Below are 20,214 nucleotides of genomic sequence, written 5' to 3'. Positions count from 1 at the left end.
TCGGGGGTCCCTGCGGCGCCAGGTCTGGACGGGATGTGCCCCCTCCGGGCACCCCCACGGCTTTCAGCAGCGGCCTCTCACCCCTGGTCCCCCAAACCTCCATACGCCGTCACCTCAAGGTGGCAGATCCAAGCTGGTCCCCCTGCACCGGGCCTGGGAGAGGGAGGGGCAGGCATGGGGGCCCCAGCTGATTGATGAAGGTCGACGGGTCCCCAGGGACACCTGCACACAAGGGACCGGCTCTCCCTTCCCCACGGGGCCCCTGCAGACCTTCCTGGACCTGCACCCGAAGCAACAGGCGCATCTGCAGCGGACAGGCTGCCGCACCCCTGTTCCTGACACTCGGCTCCAAGGCCCCCAGCGCAGGAGCAGGACAGGCAGACAGAACACTGGTGCTCAGCCCTGTGCCACCCGACCCTGTCCTTCCAGAGGCAAGACAGCCCCCTGACCGAGTGTCACGCAGAGGCTCGAGGCTCAGGGCCAGGCCACTCCGGAACCCGCCCAGGGGCGGGGGGGCCAGCAGCAGCCCTTCTTGACTCCCTCAGGGGCCTGAGCGCAGTGCCCGGCCCAGCTCACAGGACACGCAGGACCTGGTTCTCGAGTGGCTGGCTCTGCCCCGACCCCAGGCGCGGGGATCTGAGCCCCTCGAGAAGCTTGCAATCTGGCCTCGGGGCAGGGAGACTTTACAAACGCAGGCGGAGTTCAGGAGGAGGAAGCTCTTACTTGATCGCCCCCTCCATCTTCGAGGCTGCCTTGTGAAACTGCTGTGAAGACAGTCTGTACGTCTCGAGATTCTGCAACGAGAAAACGGACCCGACCGGTTACCAGACGGAAGCTTCTCTCCGGCCGCAGCCCCACCCGCAGCCGTGCTGAGTCCACGTGCGCCAACTTCCTGACCAGGATCGCAGGGAGGTCATGGACCAGCCGCGGCCGCCAGGACACATGGAGCCCCTGGCTCAGGGGTCAAACCCCCGCCACGAGCGAGGCCCGGCCCGGCCTGCCCCACCGTGTAAATAAAGTTTTATGGGCACACGGCCATGCCCACGATTTGTGACCGCACGGCTGTGGCGGCTCCTGGGCTACGACAGTGTCCACAGAGACAGCGAGGCCCACACAGCCTATGACAGTCACTATCTTAAAGAAGAAGTTTGCCGTGCCTTCGTCTGGTCCAACCCCATCTTTACGTGGACTCTGCTGCCCAGAGGTGTGAAGCAACTTGCCCGAAGCCACACAGCAGGCAGCGGTGCCGGGACCACAGCCCAGGACCCCCGCACTCACCAGCACTGCCAGGCAGTCCCAGAGGCACATGCTGCCCTCCTTCCGAGGTCACCCCGTGTGTGCACAGGGCCAGCAGTGTGAGGACGGCAGCAGGACAGAGCTGGGCTGGAGCCTGGGGCCACTGCAGCATTCTTCCGGTCAGTCACTCCACTTCTTTGTGCCCCAAGGCAAGTGGCTTCAGGCCACCCAGGCCCAGCACCCCACATGCCACGTCTCCAGAGGAGACCAACGTAAACACAGCTGGCCCCCAACACCAGCTCCTGGCCGAACCCCGTGAGGCTCACGGGTGGACCCAACATCTCCAAGGACGCAGGCTCGAGAAGGAAACCACCCAGAGGAAGCCCAACACGGGGCTGGCATCAGACGCCCCAAAAAGATGCCCTGTGGAGCTGCTGGGCCCGTGCAAGCCTGAGGTAGCCCCTTCCCACCACACATGGGCAAACGCAGGCTTCTGGCTTCAGGGCTCCCGCGGGGGCCGGTCAGTCAGGCCCTGCAAGCAGCCAGTGAGGCAGGTGAAGGGACCCGCAGAAACGGAGACCCCACGGCCCGTCGGCCTCCAAGCCCGGCTCTCCCACTCCACCCCCACGGAGTACACAGGGAGCCTGGCCCAAAAGGAACGAACCACTCGTGAAGAGATGACAGGTGCCCAGATCAGAGCCGTGCGGGTCAAGCACCATACCCCACGGGCCCCATCATCCACCTGCAGGGAAGGTAACCAAGGCAGGCGCGGGGAGCACGTCCCCGAAGCACCTGCAGGGCATCGAAGGCGGAGTCTGTACCCGGGGTGGGGGGCGGAACCAGGCCGGCAGCCCTATCCTGGTACCACGGCCCCTGGGAAGGGCCAGCTGGGAGGGACGCGAAACAGTGTTCCGAGGCGCAGCTGAGCCCACAAAGGGCAGGGGTTCTGCTCTGGGCCGTGCTGGGCCGAGCCCGCTGCCGGGCCGCCACCCCCAGCTGCAGACTGAGGCCGCCCCGCCGCTCCCTGGCACGTTCCCCACCCCTGGACCAGGGAGACAGCCGAGGCCCCTCTGACGGTCAATGGGAGCTGCGAACACCCAGCGCACAACAGGCATGAGATAAACGGGGGCTCTCCCCACCCAGCCCGGCTGCCCCCCCTCCACAGGGACGTGCTGATGCCCAGCCGTCCAGCCCTGATGCTCCAGCCAAGAGACTCCAACTCCACCTCAACCAGTGGACGGTCAACCAACGCTGACCCTGGGGAGGGAATAAGGACACAGGTGAATCAGGTCAGGCCCTCTCCGCTGAGCAGACGCTCTCCTGGGATGTCCATGCTTTAACTCTCTCTGCACACGGCGTCTGCCCTTTGGGTCACTTCCTCCCTCGAGCCCTGTCTCCTAGCCGTCAGGCGGGCAGCCCTCCCCGCGGGGCGTCGAGAGGGGCGGGCTCACGGGACGACCGTACCACCCACACGCCACCACTGCTTCTTCTGAAGCCACAAGCCCCCAGCCACCCATCCCCTCCCACAGACAGCCTCGCGGCTCAGGCCTGCCCTCCTGGGAGAGCAGCCGGGCACCGTCCCTTTCCAGGGGAGCACCCGCAGCCCAGATGGGCCCACGGCCGCCGGGACCCTGCACCTCCATGCACCGCCCGGCTGGGGAGACCTGAGTCAGTGGCTGCACTGACCGCGACCTCAGCTTGAACCTGTGGTCGGTGAGGCTAGTCACAGGGAGTGCCCGCGGGCCAACAAGTGGTGATAACCCCAGTGCAGCTTCCTCTACAGCCTCAGGATGACTCAGAGGACCGCCCCCTGCCACGCCCTCTGCCCATCTAACCTTCCTGAGCAGGACAGGCACCGCCAGTGACCCCCTGCCCCCCAATGCCCCCCCGCACGTGCCCTGAGGGAGCAGCTCCGTGTCCACCCAGCTTCCTGGGGCCGCTGGAAGCCGTGCACTATGAGCCCTCAGCCAGCGAGAGCAGGGCCCTTGCAGACTCCACCAAGGGGCTTCTGGAAGGACCGGGGGCCCCCCCACCAAGACCCTGCTGAGCGCTGAAGGTCCCACGGCAGCCCGGCCGCAGGCAATGGGGCCGAGCAAGGCTCCACTCTTCAGGCTGTGCTGAGTGGTGGGGCGGCCGCGTGGATGACACAGCGACCCCCGCAGCCCCGCTGCCCCCTGCTCCCCCCGACCGCTGATCTCTCCTCCCCTAGATTCAGACCCCACGATTTCAGGGCCCCTCCTCCCCCTCCAGCTGCTGCGAGCGAGTCTGAAACCAGAAGACCCGATCTCGATTAATTAAGCCTGCCATTAAAAATTAAATAACGTGAGCGAGAAGGTGTGAGCCTTATCTCAACAGGCTTCAGGAGTCAGTGTTTCTCCAATTACTTCCCGAGCAGTTTTCATATTTCATACTGTCTGATTTCTCCAAGGGGCTGGATTCTGGAGATCAGAAGAGAGGGAGGGGGGAGGCTGGGGACTGAGGGGGGCTGTCCGTCCCCACTGCAGCCAGGACGGGGGGCCCCTACGGCAGAGCTCGGTCTGCCGGCCTGGAGGGGAGCCCCAGGAATGGTGAGAGGCTGCCGGGCTGTGAGGGTGGGCGCAGGCCACGGGGGGCGTCTGGCTCCCTGGCTTCTGCATGAAATGAGGACGGTCCCAGAGCGTGCTCCATACAGTGTCGTGGGAATTGCTACCAATGCCGCTGAGATGGCACATATAAAACGCTTAGAGCTGGTGGGGCCTGGCACAGAGGAAACAAAAAATGTCTTAAAAACTTAACACCCAAATGTGCGTCAGCCAAGGGAAAGAGAGGGGCATCTCCTGGAGGAGGCGAGCTCCACCAAGGGAAGGGCTTTCAGCCCCTTTGCCTGACCTATCCCCAGAGCTGCCGGCGGTGCCGGCACAGCGTGGCCCCACGAGGAGCGGCTGAAAAAGGGGGGCAGAGGCAGATCCGCTAGGGCGGATCAAAAGCGTGATCAGGATGCGGCGTCTGTCTGGTCAGTGAAGTCTCTGAGCTGCCGCTCCGTGGACGCAGCCCCACCGGGAGCTCGCAGACAGGGCGGGGACAAAGAGCAGGCTGGGGGCCAGGCCCAGAGAGACCGCAGGGGCCACGTGAGGATCACGAGCTTGGACCCCTCACCCAGGTGAGAGCATTTCAGCAAACACTTCGGGAGAGTGTAAGAGAGACAGTCACTGGTTCTGCTCTGCGGCCGTGAGCTCTGAACCATCAACCAGGGACACAGGGCCCACGGGGTTCAAGTGGACCCCCAGGCCAGGCGCCGTGGCTGGGACCAGTCAACAGACTGGCCCTTCACACCCAGAGCTATGCTTCCGATAGGAACGTCTATCCCTCTGCCGGGCGCAGACAGATAGTCAGAGGCAGACGATCCCGCCCAGGGGCCAGAACCTCGAGGGAGAGAGGCAGGCCCCAGAGCCGGTCCATCAGCCTCCCGTACGTGCATGCCTCCAGCAAGGGATGCAACATACCGGGGGCCACACAGACTGGACTCAGAGCAGACACGCGGTTGTGCCTAGAGGAACCTGAAGGCCCAGAGCCGGGAGAGTTCCAGCAAAATCAGTGCAGCTGTCGGGGCCGGGGCTCAAGGAAGCACCAGAATCTGCAGGGAGCTGAGTGAGGATGGGAGACCCCAGACCCTGCGGTGCTTCAACACGTCCAGCCAGTCACCAGGGATACGGAAAACTCACCAGCCTAACTACCAAAGGCCCTCCAAGCCCACAGGAACGCAAGGGCATTTGGAGAATCTCTGACTTGAAAATAATAAGAAACAGAAAGAAGAAAAGACAAAAGTGTTTTGTAAAAAGTTCAAATAGTCAACATAAAACTTTTAAAACTGTTGGGTCGGGCTTCCCTGGTGGCGCAGTGGTTGAGACTCCGCCTGCCGATGCAGGGGACACGGGTTCGTGCCCCAGTCCGGGAAGATCCCACATGCCACGGAGCGGCTGGGCCCGTGAGCCATGGCCGCTGAGCCTGCGTGTCCGGAGCCTGTGCTCCGCAATGGGAGAGGCCACAACAGTGAGAGGCCTGCGTACCGCAAAAAAACAAAAACAAAAACAAAAAACTGTTGGGCGTGCAGTCAGTGACACAGTAGGTGAAGGGACAGGACTTCCGCTTTGTTGCGGGACTGAACAGCTGGCCATTCGTGAAGCCAGTTCAGCATCTTTGCCCGTCCCGCGCGTTGGTGCCGGCCCCTTCCCCAGTCGCCAGACCCCACCCCTCCCTCCACTCTGCTCCTTCCCCCGACCCCCTTGCGCTGCCCTTTCAGCCACTGTTTTTTTGTTTGTTTATTATTCGTTTCTGCTTTATAACAAAGTGAATCAGTCATACATATACATCTGTTCCCACATCCCTTCCCTCTTGCGTCTCCCTCCCTCCCACCCTCCCTATCCCACCCCTCCAGGCGGTCACCAAGCACCGAGCTGATCTCCCTATGCTATGCGGCCGCTTCCCACTATCTATCTACCTTACGTTTGGTACTGTATATATGCCCATGCCTCTCTGTCGCTTTGTCATAGATTATCCTTCCCCCTCAGCCACTGTTATTGCTAAAAATGACCAAGTGAAGCTGGCCGGCTATGCCCTACTCTGCTCACAGTGGAGAAGACACCCCTTTCCAGACTTGCTCTGGCACTTACCCAGGATGGGTAAGGGCCAATCTTGCCCCCACTGCCTGCCCTCATGGATGTCCACTGAGATCCTTTCAACCCCGGGGTCCCTTCCCTCCACAGTCTCCTCATCCCCAGGCACACCATCCAAACGCATCCACGGCCACCTTCCTCAGGGCCACACCCAGGGCTTCCCACCCTCCAGGAGAGCCTTACCTAGGATCCTCAAGCATCCCCAGGACAGTCCCGCCTGAGACCCCCCTCTGACCCTGAGCATGGTCCCACCTGTGAGGCCCCCTCCCCCCCGCCCCCCCGGAAGCCCCCACGTGGCACACCTGCCCTCTGACCCCACTGACCCCGCCTTTACCCTCCACTCCTCCACACTCTCCTGTCCTCACTTCCTGGTCCCCTGCTTTGCCCTCCCTGGGCCCTGCTTCCAGCCCCTCCCATCACACTCTGCGACCCTCAGCTCTCACCCAGGTACCTCTGCACCCGGTCACACTCCTGGCCTGGCTGACCCAACCCACCTGCTGTGTCCGCCCCTAGGCCCAGGAGACCCCACAACGAACTTAGGCTCCAACCTCAGGTGAACCTTCCCCACAGCTTGTAATTCTTGAAAATCCAGGACAGCTGCCCCCCACCAGGCCTGTTTCCCGGCCTGAGTTCCTGCTGTGGGCAGAGGGCCGCTTCTCGACCCCAGAGGCGTCGGAGGCTGCAGCCGGGCACAAACAGGAGTGCTTCCCCAGGGCCAGGGCGCCTCTGCCTTCGCCCACCCCCGCCAGGCCCCGGGCCCCTGGGGCGGCGACGGGCCACCTTTGGGGCTCCGAGGAGGCAGTGACCAGCAGGCCAGGGCTCCTCTGTTTCTTGCCCTCATTTATGAGTGCCTACGGTTTACAGCAGTAAACGAGAGAGGTGCAGCCCTGGCCTGCGCAGAGCTAGCAGCCAGGTTCCAGAAAAACAACAATTCTACCCAGGAACCAGTGCCAAAAAGACACGGTGGGGTAGGGGTAAGACACAGCCAGGAAGGCAGCTCTGCGGACAGCGTGGGTGGAGACCTGAAGGACGTGAAGAGGGAAACGAGATTCGGGCGAGGCTTAGGCTGGGACCACCGCGGCGTGCTCTTGGCAAAGCAGAAGGAGTGTGGCTGGAAGTCGGTCAGCTGATGGCTGGGCCAGGGCCTGGCCACATCACACAGGGCCTGCTTCAGGGCTGGCACGAAGCCGGGGGTTGGTCAGGGGACAATGCAGTCTGATTTCCATTCTGGAGGGACCACTGACTGCGCCCTCAGAGTCGGGGCAGTCAGGACCAGGGTCAGCTCCTTGGGGGGGCTGGGGGAGGGGGATGGCTGCGGAGAGTGCAGAGGAAGGGGCCAGAACACGGCCGCCGGGAGGGCAGCACTGCCCTCACAAGGCAGCCAGCCAGGCCTTGTGCGCTGGTTAGCTGATTTTTACACTTCCAGAAACATGTTTGGCTACATGAATATCTAAAGAGTGTGAAAACAAAATGCAGAGCACAATAGAAAATAAAAAGGAATTTTAAAAATGAAGGGACATGAATTTTAACTCCACTTTTGTGACTTACTGGTGACCTGACCCTGAGCAAAGGGCCCCAGAGTCACAGTCTCAGTTACAGGCTGGACGCCCTGCTTCCCAGAACCTCGTCCCCCAGCCCCACCCCAGAAAGCTGAAAGCCTCCCCACCCTCTGGCCAGTCGGGTGTGCAGCCCACGCGGCCCGGCCCATCCGAGGAAGGTCGGGGACCCGCAGCAGCAGCACCGCCGGCTTGTCCGGCACGGGCGGACCGCTCCAGGCCTCACCGGCGCCACCGAGCACAAGCTCCTGGGGGACCTGGGTGCCTGGGACACCTGGGGGCGCAGGTGCACAGAAGCAGGCCCCCACGGGCACCACAGCCGTTTCCTAAAATCCCGGCGCCCTTGGCGGCGCCCCACCCTCCGTGGCTCCCGCTGTCCTCACCCGTCCCCGAGGCCTCGCACCCGCGGGCAGCTCGCTGTGGCCCTCAACCCTAGAGCCACGGGGCCGCCTGAGCCCAGCCCGTAGGCTGCTGGGTGGTCTGGGGTGGGGCCCCAGCGTCGGTGTTTAAGGAAGATCCGGGGGTTCCCTGGGCACCCAAGGTGGGAAACGCTGCTCCAGGTCCCAGAAACCCTGAGGTTAAGCCTGCTTTGTCGCTGACCAGCCTGTGCCTCCGCCTGTGGCCCCTGCTCCACAAAGAGCTCCATCCTCTGGGAAATCTGACTTTTATTTCAAAATTAGAAACTACAGTGGGACACTAAAATGTGGTCCTTTGTACTAAGTTTCCTAGCTGTTTGATATTTTGTGGTTTGAGAAGTTTTCAAAGAAAATCAAAGGAGTAAAGAGGGCTGAAAAAAAGGAAGAGGAAAAGGAGAAGTCTGGCGACCTCCGTGCCCCCGTCTCACGGGCCCCCTTGGCTTCCAAAGTAATTGGAAACACGTTCAGCCCCGTTGTCTGTCCTGCGGAAACGCCAGACCTCCTCTTGCTTCTCCTAAACACAGGTGACTTTTCTTCGTGGTTGTCACCTCCTCTGATTCCAACTTCTAATTTTAGAACAGTTTCAAAATGTTGGTAGACAGCAGGCTTTGCAGGGATAATATAGCTCAATGTATATGAGGTACAAATTACCTAAGTTAAAAATAATTCTCTCCTTTATTGCAAAAATGACTAATTAACTCAATTCAAGTACCGTAAAGGTTCTTGCTAAGTGTTTACTAAAGGTTCTAAGAGACTCTTGGAAAAGATTTCTTTTCTTTTTGACTTCACCTATAGGAGAGGGGACTCGCCTGTGATGAGCACCCACTGCACGCCACTCCCCAAGTGCTGTTACACAGCTCACGCTGTTTGTTCTGCAGACAGAGTCTGAGGCTGGGAGCTGGACCCACCAGGCGTCTGCCCAGAGCCTCCTCCATGGAAGGATTAGTCAAGGCGCTTGAAACAAACAGACAAACAGATGCAAATGAGGGTTTTGGTCCTTCTACAGAACGATACATTGATGAGCTGAGACATGAACGAACACACACCTGAACCACCGGTATGTGTTTGCTATCCGGGCTGTGCAAACGCAAACAGGAAATGTCACAGCACCGAAGAAATCTGCTCAGGTTCTCACGGAAGCCTAAAGTTTGGGGGCTGCAAAAGGGTATTTTTTAAAAGGTCCTATTCTCATACCCGCAAATAGAGCCCAACAACTTATGGGCTGCAGAGACAGCTCATAAGCACGAGCTCCTAAATGAAAGAGGCCTGGAGTCGGGTGGTGCTGGGCTGTGCTCAGAGGAGTGGAAGAAGACCAAGAATAAACGAATAAACACACCAGAAACAAGTAAGGTACATTTAAAAAGATCGTCCTCTGGCCTGAGCGGCACCTGGCAGCCGCCCTCGGGGGTCAGGGGGCCGTCTGCACAAGGAGGGACAGAGTCCGGCACGATTACTGGGGACGTTTGCTGCTGCGTGGGGGGGAGTGACACGCCCTCACAACCACCGGGGGAGACGATTCCTGACATGTCACCGTCGGGGGCAGCGGTCAGTGCTGAAGGAACGGGAGCTGTCGTGACCGCTATCATTACCACAAGTGATCTGCTGAGGAAATTAGCCTACCGGCTTCTAGAACCACGGATTGGGAGTAAGCGGGGGGGTCAGTGTTCACGGCAGCGGGACCCCAAGGCTGTAGGACCCCAAGGCGGCGGCAGCTGACGGGGGGCTCCAGGTCCTGGACCCCCAGGCGCTCTGTTCTCCCAGGGAGCTGAGTCCACCAGCCACAGCCCTGGGGGCCGGCAGCTCCCGGCATGAGCTCCGGGCGCAGAGGGTAGAACGGCCCCAGGCCAGCGGCTGGCAGGCTGCAGGGGCGGCTCTTGTACCCCCACCAACCCCAAGCCTCGGGCTGGGGTGGCCCAGCCAGGTCACGCCCCTTCCCGCCACCCGTAGGCACCGTGGGGGGAGCAGGGGGGCATGGAGCCCAGGGCAGGCCCCACTGCCCTCCTTCTCTGACTCAGCACTGATGCCCGGTCTCCAGGGCCACGCCCAGGGCCCTCCGGTCCAGCCTGAGGCCCTCTGCTTCCCTCAGGGCCGCCCTTCTGGAAGATGCCACGCGGCCACTCCTCCCCGCCCGCTGATCCCGCTGAGGCCGCTCTGCTGAAGGGGTGAGGTTTTGCGCCTGAAGGAACCTCGACCCTCCTGCACAGAGCAGCCCTGCAGCTGCCTTTTCTTCCCCTTCGTCCTTTCACAGCCTTTTGTTTCCTTCCATCCACCTGGAAACCTTATTTCTGCTGCTCAGGGGGAGCGTGTGGCACAGGCTTATTCCAGCCCTGAGTTCAGATCTCGCACCTTGGAGGAGAGTGTGACAGCCAGCAGGTGCGCGTCACCTGGACTCACTGCGCACTGGGGCTCTGCCCATCCACCCACTCACACGCTCCTTCTGGCTGAAGCCACTTGAGTTACCGGTATTTTAGTCATCATGACCCTTTGCCCCCGAACACTTCAGCTGCTTCTCCCAAGAGCAAATTAATTCTGATATTCTGAGTAAACGGTAAACAACTACCACAGTCGGGACCCTTCACATCAACAGGATAATTTTCTAATATATAATCTGTATCTGACTGTTTCCAACTGCCCCAGGAAACCCCCCAATCCGGGACGCAGTAGAGCATCACAGGTCGTGCCTGGCTGACATGGTCCTGCCCGCCCCTCAGTCTAACCTGCTCCCACCCTCCCTTGGCCTTTCAGGACACTGATATGTTTCACGAAGCCAGGACAGTTATTTCAGAGAATGTCCCTCAGTTCGAATACTTGTTTTGTCATGATTAGATTCAGGTTAAAATTCCTGGCAGAGGGCTTCCCTGATGGCGAAGTGGTTGAGAGTCTGCCTGCTGATGCAGGGGGCACGGGTTCGTGCCCCGGTCCGGGAAGATCCCACATGCCGCGGAGCGGCTGGGCCCGTGAGCCATGGCCGCTGAGCCTGTGCGTCCGGAGCCTGTGCTCCGCAACGGGAGAGGCCACAGCAGTGAGAGGCCCGCGTACCGCAAAAAAAACAAAAACAAAAACAAAAACAAATTCCTGGCGGATAAACGGCAGAGGTGGGGCAGCCGTCCCTCAGTGTGTCCCACTGTTGAGATGGGGAGTTAGGGGGTGGCCGCTAGGCTGCTCTACTTTCCCGAGGGGCTGCAGCCATGCCCCCCATCGCCACGTCAGTGTATGAGGTCACGGGACACTCCTCCCCTGACCCTGGTGGAACTCTGTGGCTGCTTCAAAGTGACACCACGTGGCTCTGGAGGTGGGAACGTGAACACCTGGCACACTGGTGCCTCACCCTCTGGGAGGAAGCCTGGAACAGCCCACCCGGAAGGGACATGTAAATGATTCAGCCAACGGTCCAGTGAAGCCCCAGCACAGCCACATCAACTGCCAGGGCTGGGGGGGAGAAGGTTCCAGATGGTTCCAGCCCCCGGCCACCATAGGGCCCCAGCAAGGCCCCTGACGTCAGGAAACAGAGCTGAGCTGTTCCTGTGTCCTGTCTGAGCCCCCGACTCTCAGAGCCCATGACCCTAACCAACAGCTGCTTGATGCCTCTGAATGTCGAGGTGATTTGCTGTGTAGGAACGTAGTAGACCTGCGACCACACCCTTTCCCTCGACAACAACCACGTGGCCTGAAGAGTGGTGCTATAAAAGCATAATTACCCTACTTCCCAACAGTCACGGTTTTTGCCTGAATTGATTATTATTCCAACAGTGGCAAATGGGTGACTGTCTATCATTGTCTCCACATTTATTAGTTGTTGTTCCTTCGTAAAGACAGTTTTCCTCTCCTCTCCTCCTTTTGTTCCTGTATGTTTTTATGTCAGTTTGGACTTAGATTCTCTTTTTAAAATCCAACGTGTTATAATCCATTTCTGTCATCACTACTGTGTCGCGCAGACAGGGTGTCCCAACTCGGCTCGGGGGGCCTCTTGCAGGCCGTCTCCTGGGTCCCGTAGAGACTCACACGCCCTCAACACGCTCTGAACACTCCTCACTTTTTCACAAGATAAGCTGGTAGCCACCCCAATAGGTACGCAGCGATGTCTAACTGCACGTCTAATTTGCATATCCAATAGCTAATGATGGTAAATGTCTTCTCATGTGCTTATTTGCCATCTGTATATCCCCTTGGTGGATTTTTCTAATTGGATTGTTGGTTTTTGTTTATTTATCTTTTGCTGGTGCATTGTGAGAGTATTTTCTATATTCTAGACACTAGTCCTTTGCTTGGTGTGTGGTTTGTAGATATTTTTTTCCCCGTCTGTAGCTCCTCTTTTCATCTTCCTCACAGGGCCTTCCACAGAACGAAAGTTTTTAATTTTGATGAGGTCCATTGTAACGTGTTTTCCTTTTATGGATCTTGCTTTTGGTGCTTTTAATCTCGGTACCAGATGTTGTTAGTACACAGCAATCTGTAATGCAGTTGATTCTCGTGTGTGGGTCTTGTGTCCGGCGACCTTGCTAAACGCCTTTAGTAGTCCTAGGGTTTCCTTTTCCTTTTTCTTGGGTTCCTTAGGCCGTCTGTGCAGATGATCGTATCATATGCAAACAGGGACAGCTTTAGTCCTGCCTTTCTGACCCACAGCCTTTAATTTCTCTTTCTTCTCTTACTGCAGAGCCTAGTATCTCACAGGTGGCGTAACTCTAATCCTGCTTCAAGGGAAACTGGTGACAGCCACCTTGTTGCCGTGGTGGGGCAGGGGGCATTCAGGATCTCATCCGTATCTCTGGTGTCAGCTGGCGGTTTGGGTACATGCTTTTTAACAAGTTAAGGTAGTTCCCTTCTATTCCTGTTTTTCCAAGAGTTTTTATCATGAATGGGAGTAGATTTTTGTCAAATACTTCTCTGTATCAATTAGTATGATCATATGTTTTTTCCCTTACCATGTTGATATAACAGATTTCATTGATTTTCAGACACCGACCCGGCCCTGCACACCCAGAATAAACCCCACTTTGCATAACATGGTGTATACACACATAGTGTATAATTCTTTGCATACATGGCTGAATTTGGTTTGCAAATAGTTTGTTGAGGATTTTTGTGTCCAACTTCATGAGAGACATTGTAGTTTTCTCTTGTCTTTGGTTTGGTGACACTGCTTGTCTGACAAAGTATTGAATAATACTGGCCTCATAAAATGAGTTGGGAAGTTTCCCCTGAGCTTCTAGTTTCTAGACAAGATTGCATAAAATTGGTTTTAATTCTTCTTTAACTGTTTGGTAGAAATCTCCAGAGATACCGTTTGGGCCTCGAGATTTCTTCTCCTGGAATCTTAAAGAAATGAAGTCCATTTCTTCAGTGGTTACAGGACTATTCTGTTTATCAATTTCATCTTGGCTGAGTTTTAGCAGTTTGTGGTTTTCGAAGAATTGGTCCATTTCTTCTATGTTGTGGAATTTATGAGCATAAAGTGGTGTTACTTCATTCCCTCCCAGTGGCCATGGCATCTGTGGGGATACAACCTGCTTCACTGCTGATGGGGGTGACCTGTGTCTTCTCTATACCTTTGTCAGTCTTGCTGGAGGTTTATCAATTTTATCAAATTGTTCCGAGAACCAGCATTTTGTTTCATTAATTCTCTTCAGTGTTTTCCTATTATGATTATATTTTCTGCTCTTATCTCTTATTATTTCCTTCCTTCTGCTCGCTTTGGGTTTATTTTGCTGTTCTTTTTCTAATTTCTTGAGCTTTTAATTTGAAACTTTTCCTCTTTTCTAATATAGGGATTCACTGGTATAAATTTCCCATTCAGCCCTGCTTAAGCTATATCCCATATATTTTGATATTGGTTTCTATTCTTTCAAATTTGTTAAGGTTATTTTTAGGGCCCAGGATATAGACTATCTTGGTCCCACAGGTGCTTAAAAAATATATGCAGTTTGTTATTGTTGGAGTATCCTTTATATGTCAGTTAGATCCTGCTGGTTGGTTGTGTCATTTAGACCCTTTATACCCTTGACAACCTTCTGTCTATCACTTCTATCAGTTGCTGAGAAAAGGGGATACTGAGGTCCCCAAACTATTATTTTAGGTTTGCGTGTTTCTTTCTGCCCAATAAGTTTTTGTTTCACATGTTTTAAGACTCTCTTCTTCGGTGCACACACATTTAGGATTACTATGCCTTCCTGGTAGACTGATCCTTTTATCATCATATAACACCCTTCTTTGTGTCTAGTAATTTTCTTTGCTCTGAAGTACTTTATCTGATATTAATGACCACTCCTATGTTTTTCTGGATTGATGTTTACATGACATTTTTTTCTTTTTTTTTTTTTTGTGGTACGTGGGCCTCTCACTGTTGTGGCCTCTCCCGTTGTGGAGCACAGGCTCCGGACGTGCAGGCTCAGCGGCCATGGCTCACGGGCCTAGCCGCTCCACGGCATGCGGGATCCTCCCGGACCGGGACACAGACCCGTGTCCCCTGCAATGGCAGGCGGACTCTCAACCACTGCGCCACCAGGGAAACACGACACATCTTTATTTCACCCTTTTACTTTCCATCTATGTCACCGTATTTGAATTTTCTTATAGACAGCAGAGTCATGTGTGTGCCTGTTTTTGTGGCAATCTCAGCCTTTTCACTGGTATATTTAGACCATTTACCTTTAAGGTGATTACTGACAGTTAGAGCTTAAGTCTTCCATCTTATTACATGTTTTCTGTTTGTTCCCTCTGTTCCTCCTCCATTTCTCTTTTCTTGTCTTCCTGTCAGTTAAACATTTCATCAGATTCCATGTTGATTTATTAATAGTGCGTCTGAGTCACTGCTTCACCTAACTTTCTCAGTGGCTGAACTGAGCATTACAATACACACATGTAATATACAACCTGCTGCTGCTGATGCTCTACCACTCAGGGTCAAGTCTGCAAGCCTCACTTCCACTTAGGTTCCTCCAGCCTCTCTACTTTTTAAAGTCTACTTTGAGCATTTTTTGTACATGCATTTGCCTCACATCATATGATGTTATATTTTTTGTTTCAACAATCAAATATGATTTTAAAAATTCATGTGAAGAAGGATAATCTGTTGTCTTTATCTGCATTTTTAATTTCTCCTTTGTTATTTCTTTCTTGTTCATATTCCCAAATTATTTCTTTTATCATTTCCTTCTGTTTGAATAACTTACTTTGCCATTCCTTACGGGTACACTGGGCAGCCACAAATTCTCTTAGCTCTCTGTAATCCGAGAACGTCTTCATTTCCTCTTCATTCCTAAAGGATAGTTTTGCTGGGTGTAGAATTCATGGTTAACAGAGTTTTTCTTTCAGGACTCAGGAAATACGCCACTTCCTCTGGCCTCCATGATTTTAGATGAGATTCCACCATCAATCAAATTGGCATCACTGCATACCTAACATTGGTTTTCTCTGACTGCTTTCAAGTTTTGTCTTTAGTTTTCAGAAGTTTCATGATTGTGAGTCTAAGTATGGCTTCTTTGGGTTTATCTTTGGGATTTGCTCAGCATCTGGATTCAGAGCCTTTACTGCACTATTGTGTCCACTTGGTTCCTCCAAGGCACTGGGGCTCCTGCTGACCCTGCAGGGTTGCCTGAGGAGCAGGAAGGGCTTCCCCAGGCTGTGCTCCCTCACCAGCCACTTGTTGGGGAGGGGTCCCCCTGCCACTGTCAGGCATCTCTTGCCTACAGGACACAAGGAGCACTGCCCCAGCCACTTGTGGGTGGGACATCCCCTACCGGCCAGCAGCTCACCAATGATCTGGGTGGGAGCAAGGACCCTCTGGTCCACAAGACAAAGTGCTCTTCACAGGCCAGTGCTCCCTGGCTGCCCCCAGCCCTGCTGTGGCAGGATCCCCCTGGTGTGCTGTCGAGCCATTTGGGGTCTCGGGGGAAGAAGGGAGTCTCTGGCCCCAGGGATGAAGAACACTTGCTGGGGGTGCATGCCAGGGCCTCTCACCTGACCCCCAGTGTGGCTGGGGGGGGCTCCGTCTCAATCTGGAGGACTGTGAGCCGACCTGCAAAGCCATCTGCCACCAGGCTGGGGCCGAAGACACTGGCCCTGGTTGCCTTCTGTCACTGGGAGGGGGTTGTGAGCACCTGGGCCACCGCGCTGTTCCTCCATCCCAGGGCCCCTCGCCAGCTCTTCCTCGCCCTTCCTTTCAGAGGCCTGTGGTGCCTCTCAACTTATTCCAGGGTTCCCAGCTGTGCTTGGTGGGGAGAGCAGGGAGAGGGGAGCCCACACATCTTCTCTCTGGAAGTCCCTCTCTGTGGGGCGGTATCTGTCTGATAGATGTCTGGGTTCATTTATTTCTGCTTGTATTAATTTTTAACACCATCTCTGTCGATTTAATTTTTAAATAAGCAAAACATTAACATGGTTCAAAAGTCAAACTATTTATAAAAAACATACTCAGAGACGTCCCACACCCTCCCTGTCTTGCCAGCCCATTCCCACTCCCAGCTGTAGGGAAAAATCTCATTAGTTTCTGGTTTATCCTTCTTGAGGTGCATTTCGAAAACTAAGGAGATTCGTACACTTGTCTTTTCTTCTCATTTCAACAGAGGCATGATTTTGGCCTCAGAACCTCAGTCAGCAGTTAATCATTCAGAGCCCAGCAGCTTAAAATCTTCGTAATCTCTGTGTTTCCCTTTCAAAACCCCTTCAGATGCCTCTCTGATTCCATTTAAGCCCACTCCCTCCTTTCTGCTCAATCCCTCCAGTCTGTTGAGTCATTTGTCTGCTTTCCGTCTTTAAATTTTACGGATCCAGTTTTTTCCAGACTTTCCTCATAGTTCCCATTCTTTCTTCCATCATTAACACATCTGAGAGGCGATCTAAAAGAAACAAGGCGCTGCCTTGATGGGACTTTGCAGTGAGACGATTTCTGTGAAGCGAATCCTGTTCCGCAGGAAGCCCCTTCGGCGCCCTGGGGAAGGGGAGGCACAGGAGAGGATCAGGAGCAGCCTGGACAGAGCCGCCTGTGTGCTCAAGGTCACGTGTGCAGGGGGAGAGAGGTGTTGTCGGCAACACTGCTGATGAAACGGAACGTTCACGACCGCACGTCAGCTGGCAGGGGCCCCGTTGCCTCACAGAGCCCCACAGTCCCGGCAGGTCCGCTCAGCCGCTGCTCACCAAACTCACGCTTCACACCATCTCTCCTCCAAGCACCTACTGCGGCTTTATCGCTAGAGCTCCCCAGGCCCCTCCCAAACGCCCCACCCACAAGGTCAGCAACGCGGCTCCTGGGTCCAGTGGATACCGGAAACCTGATGGGAAGGGGTTCCACTCGGTACCACTGGCAGCGCCTTCCGATCGGCTTCTCAGCCAGACAACACGTGTTCCTGGGCGTCGACAGGGAAGTGGGCCATGGGAGCAGGTGCCACAGGGACGCCTGGGGCAGGTGTCCGCAGGTACCGCTGTTCTAGGCAAAGCTGCCAGCTGGTAACCAACAACCAGGTGCCGCAACATCGTCTGTTGTCTTAGTGACGCCTGGCATTCTCGACAGAGGCCATGAGCACGTCCACACTTGCCAAGTGTGACACTCTGAACAAGAGATGGGACGGCCTGTCTTCCTCCTGGGAGGATGGCAGGAAACCGGCTCCACGGGGTCCACACGGACAGCCCTCGTGGAGATAGTGATGGGCCGGAATCTTTACATCCCAAAGCATTTCAAGTAAGACATGAAGTCCTTTCTTGAGCCATTTAACTCGGGTAAATAACCTAACCTCCCTCTGCTTGAGTTTAGAGGCTGGTATTGTGAGATCCTAAGAGCGCCAAGACCCCTCCAAACTGACTTTGGTGTATTTAAGAAGGCACCGGGTAAGAGGCCACCAAGAGCCCCAGAATCTTTACATTCCACACCCTTCCCACATGATCCCCAGGTTCCGAGTGTCCAGGATGGCCCTGGCCTGGCTGCCCTGCAGTGGGAGCTGCGCCTGCCCAGCCCCACGTCTGCCGTGTCTGGCGATGGGCCCGAGTTGCCGCTGACGGAGGTGGGAAGGCCTTCACTCTGCAGGGACCTGTGGGCTGGCTTCGGGTGGGTAGGCACACAAGCCACAGCCCCAGAACCTGTGCTGGGCGTGTGTCCACAGAGGACCCTTCCCTCCCCTGCTTTCTCTGCTCTGGATTGGCAGGTTTGCTGCCGTATGTGTAAGAATCACTTCCCGACCTGGAGCTCAAGCTGGGGCAAGAGGCCGACCCCCATCAGAGGCTGGGGACACTGGGCTGGGCCAGCAGGTGGTGGACTGGAGTCTGAAGGGTGTGCAGGCCCCGACCAGGTGACGTTCAGGGCCGGGTGAGGAAGCACAGTGCAGACGAGGCAACGAGAAACCTGGACGGGACGGAGGGACGGCCACTAAGGCCTGGAGGCCATCAGGGACGATGCCCTCGTGTGGGTGACGGATGACGGAGATGCGGATGCAGAGGAGGGGACAGTTTTAACCATCGGGAAGTGTGGGGATGGACGGAGTGTAGGAAACACACAGACAGGGTGAGGAAAGAGCCCAGAAGACCTTGGTCTTCCCAGCTTGGGGGAGAGCTCACAGGAAGACGGTCCATGTGGAGACGTGAGCCCTGCATACAGAGCCGCCGCGGTGGCCTCACATGGCCCTCACACCCGCCACCGCCTCGCATGCCTGGCCATTCTGTACGCTGGGCCACTGCACCGTCCCTGCCACACGGCTCTGCGACCGCTTCCTTCTGACTCAGTGACCACTCTCCTTCCTAAGGCTCCGCCCAGCTCGACTGCACTGTGACCACCATCACTGACCCTGAGGGAAGGACGAGGTGCAGGGAGACCCTCTATTACAGCAGGTGTAACACCAACCTGGGCACCTAGTGCCACGGGCTGCCTTGAGGGGACAGCTCCTTGGACAGTCACCTCCAAGTGCAGGACGTGGCATCAGACCATCTAGGAGGACGCGGTCTGCATGCAGGATAGGCAGGGCCACGTGGCCACTTCCTTTCTGGAGCATATCTGCCTGCCCATTAAAAAGATAAGTCCCCTGGGCTTCCCTGGTGGCACAGTGGTTGAGAGTCCGCCTGCCGATGCAGGGGACACGGGTTCGTGCCCCGGTCCGGGAAGATCCCACATGCCACGGAGCGGCTGGGCCCGTGAGCCATGGCCGCTGGGCCTGCACGTCCAGAGCCTGTGCTCCGCAACGGGAGAGGCACAACAGTGGGAGGCCCGCGTACCGCAAAAAAAAAAAAAAAAAAGATAAGTTCCAGCGTGAACAGGGCGCCTGGACTAGGATTCTGAAGTCAGCCAGCCCCAGACGTACATCCCACGTCCACCACTTAGGAGGCCGTGGGGCCATGTGCAAGCTGCACGTGGTCCCTGAGACGCAGCAGGAAGAGCCACATCCACACACGGGGCCTGTAGGAGGCAGACAAAGCCTTGGGAGGTGCCTGCCCCCCGGGCACAGGCAGCAGCTGTGCGTGGGCACTGAAAAGCCAGGGTGAGAGCAGTGCCAGTGGCTGGGGACCGACTGCAGCGGCCGGCGAGGACACCAGACACCTCCACGGCAGGAGGACAGCTTAAGTGGTAAGGTCTTTAAAAACACTCTTCCGAGAAATACAATCACAACCGATCTTGATATGAGACCCGGGATGGAGAGCCGGCCTCAGCCCAGTGTACCTGTGCAGGTGATCTCCCGGGAAGGAAACAAAGGTGACCTCTGCCCTGTGCTCCCCACAGGGCACAGGGGCCATGGGACAGATGGCCAGGGCTGGGGAGAAGGGCCAGGAGGGCTGAGACCCCAGCAGGCTGAGCTGCTGGAAAATGCCGAGCACAAAGACAGGGCTTTAAAATTTGATTAGGAGAGACGGGGACCAGAAGGACAGGCCTATGCTGGTGAGAACGTGTGCAGTCAGCAGAGGGCGGAGAGAAAGAGCCCCTGAACTCCCAGCCTCCACCCAGGAGACAGAAAAGAGTGAATCCAACACGGATACCTGGGGTCGGCTGCAGACAGCATCGGCAAGCTAGATGAATTCACGTCCCCACCCAGGCGAGTCACGCAAGCTCTGAATTCCCTGATGGAGACTCTTGTTGCTCTGGCAACTCAGAATTCAGAGAAAATGGGAAGATATCAGACAAGACCATGTCCACTTTAGCAAAGGGAGAAAAGGTGGATTTGGGGAATCGTAAGGTTGGTGACCAGTCACACCCCCGACAGGATTCTATCGTCTGAGTCCTTAGAAACAGAAGTGCCGGCAACCAGGGTGGCCACAGATGGAACACGGGTCAGGCTGACCCACTTCCCCACTTCTGTGTTAAGTGTCAGGGACACGGCCCAGGTCCTTCTAGGTCTAAGAGCATAGCACTCACCACTGTACCAGTTGACTCTCAAACCACTG

The 20,214-nt window shown here is 56.2% G+C and overlaps 1 protein-coding gene across 1 annotated transcript in view; it reads right to left on the bottom strand.

Moving 5' to 3' along the window:
• Positions 1-20,214, bottom strand: part of CHCHD6 (coiled-coil-helix-coiled-coil-helix domain containing 6) — a 128,146-nt gene that overhangs the window by 22,659 nt on the left and 85,273 nt on the right. The window contains exon 6 of the mRNA XM_082637208.1: positions 724-794. Within this exon, the coding sequence (XP_082493334.1) occupies positions 724-794 (71 nt within the window). The remainder of the gene's footprint in view (positions 1-723; positions 795-20,214) is intronic.

The sequence above is a fragment of the Mesoplodon mirus genome, assembly GCF_964341445.2.
Source record: "Mesoplodon mirus genome assembly, chromosome: 12".
Classification (NCBI taxonomy): domain Eukaryota; kingdom Metazoa; phylum Chordata; class Mammalia; order Artiodactyla; family Ziphiidae; genus Mesoplodon; species Mesoplodon mirus.
This window is presented reverse-complemented; position numbering and strand designations above follow the sequence as displayed.